Source organism: Scardinius erythrophthalmus (genome assembly GCF_964197995.2).
Source record: "Scardinius erythrophthalmus genome assembly, chromosome: 18".
Lineage (NCBI taxonomy): Eukaryota > Metazoa > Chordata > Actinopteri > Cypriniformes > Leuciscidae > Scardinius > Scardinius erythrophthalmus.
Genome location: NC_138238.1, coordinates 3,047,427 through 3,057,242, shown reverse-complemented (window position 1 = coordinate 3,057,242; position 9,816 = coordinate 3,047,427). Strand labels below are relative to the sequence as shown.

The following is a 9,816-nucleotide window of genomic DNA, read 5'->3' as shown; positions in this document are numbered from 1 at the left end:
GTTTCCATTTTAAGAGTTTGAATTGCATACTCATTTGTGAGCTGTATTACTTCTTGTTAATGTGATTTGTTTTTATTATTATTATCTTTTTCTGTAGAAATTATAATGCATTTGCTTAATGTGATAATCAGGAACATTTCAATGTTTAATAATGATTCAACAATTCAATAATCCATGTTTCAGAAAAAGCATGTCCAAAAAGATGCTCAAGAGAGTTTATTAAAGAAGCAACACAAGACTTTACCAGTGGTTGTGATTGGTGGAGTCATGGATTCTATGGATGGGATCGTCTCTGTTGTTGTAGACGCTGATGTGATGGACTGGTTTGAGGCTTCTGGTATTAGGAACATTTTAAATCAACATCAATAATTTTCAAACAAAATCCTGAAAAAAAAAATAAAGAATGAGGATTGTATAAGTAAATGCTCACCTGTACAGTAAGCGCCACAAAATATTGTCTTGACAAACTCATAAACATAGTAATTTCCTGGACAGGCTTTTACTCTTATAGGGTGGGATGTGTAGTTACAGCAGCCATTCCATGTGGAGACACAGACCTGACGGGTGACCACTCCATCTTCCAGCTGTGGGTGAGGGCCGCTGAGCCACAGTGGTTCATAAGTGCCACACATGCCTTGATTTACACATGAGTCTGGCATCTGAGTATTTTCACCATTGTAGAACATCCTGTACCAGCCATTCCACTCCACATTAAAATCACACATACCATTGTTATTATAGAGTTGTCTATAAGAGTTGTCTGTGGCTCTCCAAGCCTCATCCAGACTGGTATAGTTGTTGCAGGGATCGACAATTGGGGTGGAGAAAGATACTATTAAGGAAAAAGGAGAAAGAGAATATTTAATCTTCATTATATATTGAAGATTAAATATATTTGAGATGATAATATGAATTCAAACCAATACAATTCATGATAAGCACATCAAATATAAAGATGAACGAATATACCTGCACAATATACAGGATCTGGGATTGAAAGAGTTGGTCTGGTTAATTTGTAGACATAATAATTTCCAGGACAAGCTTTGACTTGGATCGAGTTGGATCTGTAGCGACTGCACTGATCATTACGGGAGCCGTAAACTTCACGAGTTACAACTTCATCTTCTATCCGAGGATGAGAGTCACCAAGCCACAGAGAAATATAACCTCCACATGACATGTAAGTCATACACCACTCAGGCATCTGAGCACTTGATCCATTAATGAAGAGTCGATACCAGCCATCCCATTCTACACGAGTGTCATCATGATCAGATATGAATCCATTACTAGGCCAGTAATTGAGTGTGCTTCTCCAGTAGTTGTCGAGTATGTTGTAGTTATTACACGGTTCATTATCTGTTAGAGAGAGATGATGAGACCAAAACAAACAAGTTATATTACAATGAAGAACTTGACATGTGCAAATCTGAACCAGCCAAACACTGTAATAATCATGAGATTCATAAATCATTCATACACAATGCAACTGTGTAAGAGTGAAAATGTTTATGCATAAAAATGTCCATTTAAACTGTAATGCAAATCTTTCATTGAAAAAAAATTGTCATTTTTAATAACACTCATATATTCGTTCATATATATTATTTACAACTTACTCGAGGTGATACTGGATCCAGTGGTTATATCTGGACTTATAGTGGAAACCGCCTGTGAAATAGAGTTGACATCTAAAAAGAAGGAAATTCATGTCATGACAGAAATAATTTACAAAAAGGTTTGAAATACTTAAATAAATGAGGAAAGTACAGTACCTGTACAGTATCCTGAACACCCCCATGCTGGATTCACAAGTTCATAGACATAGTAATTGTCTGGACACGCTTTCACTCTGATGGGTTTTGTCTTGTATTCACAGCATTTACTCCAATAATAACGACCACAGACCTCCCTGGTCACCACTCCATCCTCTATCTGAGGGTGAGGATCATTGAGCCACAGATTGATGTATGTGTTACAGCTGTATGAACTAACACAGGTCTCTGACATCCGGATGTCCATTCCATAGTAGAAAAGCCGGTACCAGCCATTCCAGGAGAAAAGTTCATCACAAATGTAATCTCCACTTTCATTGTTGGCTCTCCAGGGACGATCCAGAGACTCATAGTTGTAGCAGGGATCACTGCTGATGCTTTGGAAAGCAACTGTCATGGAGATATGAAAATAAGCTTTATTCTGAGACAAAAACTTGACTGCAGATAGGCACAAGAGGACTGTAGAGTAATATTATGATACGTTCATATACAGTATACATATTAATTATTGAACAAATGGCATAACGTGTAATTTGAGGAATTGCGTTACAAAAAGATCTAGGTGCTATTGATCTGTAACATAACCTACTATACAGAATAGATAATGGACTGCACACCACTGATTATAACTAGTTAAAACATGATTATTTTCATTAAAAAAAAGTATGTTAAATGATCTAATATATAGAGCATTTACTCATTATAGTGAAATAAAAAATCATAACAAAAATCCCAGAGACAAGGGTTAAAATTGTACCTGCACAGTACATAGGCCTTGGAGCTGATATGATGGGTTTGACAAATTCATAGACGTAATAATCTCCTGGACAGGCTTTGACTCGGATGGATGTGGAATTGTAGGCGCCACACTCACGGGAATACCCCCACCACCACCATGCATTATTTCCCACGACTTCACGGGTCTCCACTCCATCCTCAAGTGTTGGATGAGAACCGTTGAGATACAGTGCAGTGTCACCACCACATCCCGTATTACTCACACACCACTCAGACATCTGGGCACTTTCTCCATTCAGATACAGCCGATACCAGCCACTCCATTCAACAAGAGTGTCATCATGTCCAGAGTACTGATATGGGCTTTGCCGTATGTCTCTCCAATATTCATCAAGAGTGTTATAATCATAGCATGGATCAGTTGTAGGTTCTGAGAGAATAAAGAAAAAAGACTCATTCACTCATTCACTGAGGTGTCAAACACAAGAGCACAGGTAAACATCGAACATCTGTGTCTGTCTGAAAGAGAAGATATTGGGATGGTAAACTGAAAATGGATTATTAGATAAACTGACTAAACCTACAACAAGTGTATCCTTTATACCCCTCTCTCACTAATTAAAAAAGAGCTGCCACCTTGATCATAACTGAGTGTTAAGGAACTGTATATTTATTTTCACCACTTAAATAACAATGTTGAACTTAGTATAAGGAACTTTGATGACAAATGTGAGATTCAAATATTTAAATACGATTATTTTCCCATTGAAACAAAATATATAAAAGTGGAACAACATTCAAGATCATCCTCAGATAATTAAATATTGTGATGCTGTACTGTATGAAAAATTCTAAATAAAACTTAAAATAAACAAATTAATAAATAACTGTCAATTGTAAAGGAAAAAGAAAGCATTGTAAAATCATATATTTCACACTTTCTCCCATCCAGACCGCAAACTACTGTACATCCAATACATAATTGGGGCGGGGGGCGGGGGGCGGGGGTCACCTGCACCCGAAAGGTATATTTTTTTAACCTAATTTTTTGTAATCCTTAAATTGTCTAGTAAAGGAATTGTGATGTTCCCCATCATGCAAATTACTGTCCCACATGTGATTTTTTTGTATCATCTTTTGTGTCCGTACTTGATTTTTGGCTGTGAAAAATTAAAACTTTAAATCTACATAGAATCTGAACAATACATCCTACAGACACAATCCACCCCATTTTCTCTTCGTCTTTGCATGAGGAATCGATAGAAAGGATTGTCATGATTAGATGATGTATGCTGCATTAAAACTCAAATAACCGCAAAAAAAAAAAAAAAAAAAAAAAATCGGTGACACAGAGAGTCGCGTGGTTATGACGCAATCGTTAGCATATTTTTACAAAAACTGCTTTTACGGGGCCATAAGTAAGATACAAGGAAATGGAGCCTTTTATACATTTTCGTGTTTCTTTAGAAATAAATAATGGACAAATGGAGTCTTTAAATGCCTCAGATGTAAAGATATTCGCTGTCAGAGTAACACCAAAATGAATAGAGTCAATGGAATGCTAACAGCAGGTGATGGTCTGCTAATCAATGGCGGCGCCCGGGGAAGCTTCAGTGTTTTATGAAACATTGGCCCCCTGGTATAAACACCTCGTCCGTTTGGGGAGGTGCGCGCGCAGTCTGCGGAGACTCGCGCTGTGGAGACAGGTGAAATTATAAGGCTTTATGCAAATATCAAGCGAACAACGCGGTCGACAGCCAATCACTGTGAGGTTCGGGCTGTGTCTCTATTGAGGGTGTATGCTGGATTTAGTGTGTAAAACATTTTGTTTACAAATTGATGCTTTGCGTCAAGAGTCTTTTTTGTACCCGCCCAACCTTTTGACGCTCTCGGCCGCTCTCAGCGCTTTCTCCGGTCCGCTGTCAATCCCTAAAAGCTCAACTTCCATAGAAATAAATTGAAAACGCTCGCTCTGCTCGTTCAGTGCCAGTGGACGCAGTGTAAATAATCCTTATATCTGTCAATTTGACTGCTGTCAAATTTTCTTCATGTTCTATTTTCAAACATCAGCAGAATAACTTAACACTGGGTATTTTAATGTGATGTGGTAGCTTACAACAAGAATATTTATGTCAAAAACACTGCTTTCTTTTCCTCACAATTATTTTTTTCTTTGTATTCCGCTGTAATAGTATGACAAAATACAACATATCCTGCGCATTTGTGGTCTGCTCTCTCCATTTAATTTACGATTTATCACATGAATAATTCACTGGAATGCACTAAGAATCTCTCGTTTTCCTCCCTAAATCCTCACGTCTCTTTCCAGGTTTGTTTTCACATGGATGTGTAGTCATACAGATTAAAATACTCTTATGTGTTGTTATTCATATGTGTTATTGTTATTATGTATTGTTGGTTACCATGTCTATGTTAATATCACTTAAACTTGCGAATGCTGGAGGGTGACGCTAGGGGGCAGTGGAGAGCCGCAGGCCAGGGCATTTCACTTGTTGACCTGAAGAAGTCACACTGCCAGCTATTTCTGTCTATGATTTTCTGTGACCATGCTTTATAACAGATGAATGTGTAATGAGTTTATTGAAAGAGTGTTTCACTTGTTGACCTGAAGAAGTCACACTGCCAGCTATTTCAACACTGTGTGATACAGACACTAATATACTGCTGTCTTTGTTGAACTTGCAGATCTTACAGTGTGTGACAGAAATAACAACTATGTGCCACCAGAAAAACAGCCTCTTGTGTGTGTGCAACAGATGCTTTTAAATGTAATTTTCTCCCCTTTTCACTTCTAATCGCTATTAGCTGTGTTTACTGGAATGTTTTTAAAGCAGGTTAATAAATACAATACTAAATAACTCATATATACACACAAATATTATCAGTTAATGTTCCAGTTAATGAACAATTTTGATCAAGGCAACATATGTTACATAATACAGACATAATAACACGTCTATAATATTGCTGCAGAAATAATCAAGCTTTTGGGGTTATTTATGCTCTGTGTGAATTATGAATTAGTGAGTTATTTATGAATAGTGTCATCTCATAGTACCCAATTTTGGAAATGCTTTTTATTGTGTTTATACAGCAAACTTTCAATGTGGATACCTGCTTTCTTCAGTAATTCTCAGCTAGAGGAGCATTTCCAGAACAACGACATAACTCGTGAATTGTATCAATACAGTATCTGAGGAATACCTGTTATTTTGCTTAATTATTTCTAGATGTTTGACTCAATCATGGGATCCCTCTTACTTTATACTCTGGGGTCCCCGGCTTACTAGAGCACATGATCACTTTGGATGGAAATGTGTTGCAAGGGCTTTGTTTCGCTATAATGACTGAACGCAAAACAAGCAAGTGTTGGAGATTTGTGCAGTTCATAAATGTCACAAATTCCAAACACAATGTGCCTGGCTTGGGCGTTTCGTTTTAAAACTTATGTGTTACAACAGAACTGCAGTGTATGTTAAATAATAAATAAATAAAGTTAAAATAATAATAATAATAATAATAATAATAATAATTGGGTAATAAATAAATTCAGTAATAATCTCATGTGACTCCAAATAAACGTGACTCCAAATAAAAGTGAAAGAATGATTGTACCTGTTGTTTGTCCATTGGTTATTTCATCTGTTAAAAACACAATATAAGCACAATTGTTTATTATTGAGAAAAAAAAAATCTGTAATTTTATAAGACAGATTATAAAACACTCACCATTAATCAGCAACAGTAGTGACACACACAGTGAGATTAGAAACCTCATTGTGACGAACGGCACCTGCACACACATATTTTACACACACACACACACACACTCATGAAATGTTTCTTATATTTTGTATTTTATTCTTTCTTTGTTGTGCACATTTGTAAAAGAACTATAACATTCACTTAAATATTTAAATAACACACTTTTACATAATATAAGAAGCAGCTAAACTCATTAGAGCCTAAAGGGATAAAACAGAAGTAACTTTACCTGTGTTTTTTTTTTAAAAACTTGAACCGTGCGAAATTCCCAAGTTTCGGTCCCAAAAACGGTTCTGGGCCGATGTGTCGGCGAAGTGCTGGGAGCTTATCCTTTAATAGCGACGTCTCACACTCACCTCATGAATATTAAAATAGTAATGAAAGCGCTCGCGCTACTCATATACGTTTTGAGAGAGAGAGAGAGAGAGAGAGAGAGAGAGAGAGAGAGAGAAGAGACGATCTCGATTCAAACACCCAGGCGATCTTGTCTCTAAATGACAAAAACTTCACACTGGAACATTCAAATCTGTTTGCGCTGTTGCTGAGAGAGCAGTTGTCAATATGAAACAGCTTTAGGCTACTTTCACAATATTTCAACAACACAGTATCGGTATTTCTGTGTTACAGATATTGAAATGATCACAGAAGTACTGAAATAAAAGTTTATAGTCCTAGAATAAACACTGATGTCTACAGTAGCAAGTAGCAACCAAAACAGAGTAACTCACCTTTTTGAAAGTCATTTCATTGTGCATACCAGGAGAAGGTGGGCGTGGATGATGCCATTATATACCTACTGTACAGAGTGCATTCTCATCTGATCAAGGGGAAAAGTGCTGTGAGAATCATGTTCTTTGATTTCTCTAGCGCCTTTAACACCATTCAGCCTGTCAGATTGAGGGATAAACTGGTGCAGATGGGGTTTGATGCTCACCTGGTATCCTGGATAACAGACTACCTGACGGAGAGACCACAGTTCGTAAGACTGAAGGACTGTTTCTCCGAGACTGTGGTATGTAGCACTGGAGCGCCTCAGGGGGCTGTGCTTTCACCGTTCCTGTTCACCCTGTACACTTCTGACTTCAGCTACAACTCGGAGTCATGCCACATGCAGAAGTTTTCGGATGACACTGCAATTGTGGGGTGTATCAGGGATGGACAGGAGTACGAGTACAGGAATCTGGTTAATGACTTTGTGTAATGGTGCAGGCTCAACCATCTGCAGCTGAATGCAACAAAGACCAAGGAGTCGGTGGTGGATTTTAGGATATCAAAGCCACACATGCTACCACTCTCCATTGAGGGGATCAATGTGGAGGTGGTCAGCACATATAAGTACCTGGGGCTATACTTGGACAATAAACTGAACTGGTCAGCCAACTCGGATGCCCTGAGGCGGCTGCGGTCATTCAATATCTGCAGTAAGCTACTCAGGATGTTTTGTTGTCGGCTCTGGCTCTGTTGTCGGCATTGAGCTAGAGTCACTCACAGCTACTGCAGAGAAACGGACCATGAGCAGGATGCTGCCCACTACATAGCACGTGCATTAGACAGAGGAGCATGTTCAGTGGCAGACTTCTACAGACAGGTTGAGGAGGTCCTTTGTCCCCAGGGCCATCCAGCTCTTCAATACCACACAAAGGGGTAGGGGGGAGATGGACTTTTAAGCAAGAGTCTGTGTCTCTCAGTTGTCTCTCTCTCTATTACTTTGACTGTTGTACAATTATCGTGTAGGCTATTTTAGCCCTCCTACACAATCTAGACTTTGGTCATAACATCTAACATCCATAACATCTTCATCTTATAGTTTATTCTCTGTCATGTATTGTCCTTATTCATTCATAGCCAGCTAATAGTTCATATTCATAGTCATAGTTAATATTTTTTTAATATATATATATATATATATATATATATATATATATATATATATATATATATATATATATATATATATATATATATACATATATATATATACATATATATATGTTTTATTATTATTATTAATTTTATTGTATGAGTGATATATGTGGATATGTGCTGTCTAAGCTGCTGGATGCCTGCCTTCGGGATGAATAAAAGTATCTTATCTATCTATTTAATAAATGTACAAAAATAGTTCCTTAAAACACACAGTGAGTGTCATGTAAATGTACAAACATATATATTTGTATACACACACATATTCATTTACACATATAGTTAAATAAGCAGTAATATTTAAACTTGATGTCTCACCATGTTCATTTGGATCTATATTCTTACCAGTTATCAAATGTGCAATGCTTTGTATATGTATGTCAAGAGTTTTGGGTAAAGAATTGAACAGTATGGTTTGATTAATTAGTCATGACATTATTATGTCATTTGGATACTCCCTTGTCAAAATGGGGATCATGAGAAGCTTGAGAGCTTGATCATTTTTTAACAAGCTGAATAAATGAAGATTAGTTCATGTATTATGAGTTTAAATTCACACAGTAAATCTGGCACTAATATAAAGAACATTTCATCTTCTGAACTACAGTAAAGTATGAGCATCTCATGAGAAGTATTGTGTGTTTCCTAACCTGATATTCAGGTTTACTGTCATTTTTACGAGCTAAACACCAATAAGTTCATAGTACTCAAAACTTTTGCAGAAACTGATTACGTAATAACTTTTGAGGTAACTAACTTAATTTTTGATTTTTTTTAATTTAAATTTAGATTTTTTTAAAAGTTACAATCTAATCAAACTTAATTATTAAAAATTTTACATTTTTTTTAAGTGCACTGTGCTTAAAAATATTGTTTAACACTCGCACATTTTTAGTTTCTCCATACTTAATTATTTTGATAGAAATCTACTAACTCAAAAAAATATACTTGTGTATAACCCACAAGCTTATAAAATGTACAAGTTAAAACTACAAAAAACATTTTTACTTCAGCTCTACATTTTCTTTCATTCAGTCTTAAAAATGCTTTATACAAACATGTCAGAACATCAACAGCATTAATTTTTTAAAACTTTGTTCTAGCTCAGAGGTGTCTAACCATGTGCCATGATGCGCTAAGTGACTCAAGTCGCATACTAGTTTCATCACCTACCCAATAGCTGTGTGTTAACCAGTGAAATTACCTGGTGAAGTATTTAGTTGGAATGAAAACCTACATAGAAACAGCACAAAATAAACACCTCTGCTCTAGCTATAAATATAACTAACATCTTGTTAAACTCATTTAGTGTATGGTTGTGTGTGTGTGTGTGTGTGTGTGTGTGTGTGTGTGTGTGTGTGTGTGTGTGTGTGTGTGTGTGTGTGTGTGTGTGTGTGTGTGTGTGTGTGTGTGTGCGTACGTATGTATCTCTACATATCAAACAGGAACAAGATAATCAGGAACTGAGCATCTTAAAGAACTGTGGGTCCTCCTCACGCAGGTATACCGGGAGGGCACGAAGGGCTACAGTACGCTTCATATAGCCTAGACATCGTGCACTTCCTGGAAGACCAAGCAAAAATGAATATAA

At 36.8% G+C, this 9,816-nt stretch overlaps 1 protein-coding gene across 1 annotated transcript; it reads right to left on the bottom strand.

The window, feature by feature from the left end:
* Positions 1-314: 314 nt before the first annotated feature.
* Positions 315-6,329, bottom strand: LOC308706832 (uncharacterized protein). Its single transcript, XM_081392698.1, has 8 exons — positions 6,267-6,329; positions 6,153-6,179; positions 2,536-2,946; positions 1,779-2,168; positions 1,623-1,694; positions 970-1,362; positions 504-832; positions 315-384 (listed from the first exon to the last, which is right to left on the bottom strand). The coding sequence occupies exons 1-8, from the start codon at positions 6,313-6,315 to the stop codon at positions 373-375; spliced, it is 1,683 nt and encodes a 560-aa protein (XP_081248824.1). The 5' UTR covers positions 6,316-6,329; the 3' UTR covers positions 315-372.
* Between the last annotated feature and the right edge of the window lie 3,487 nt (positions 6,330-9,816).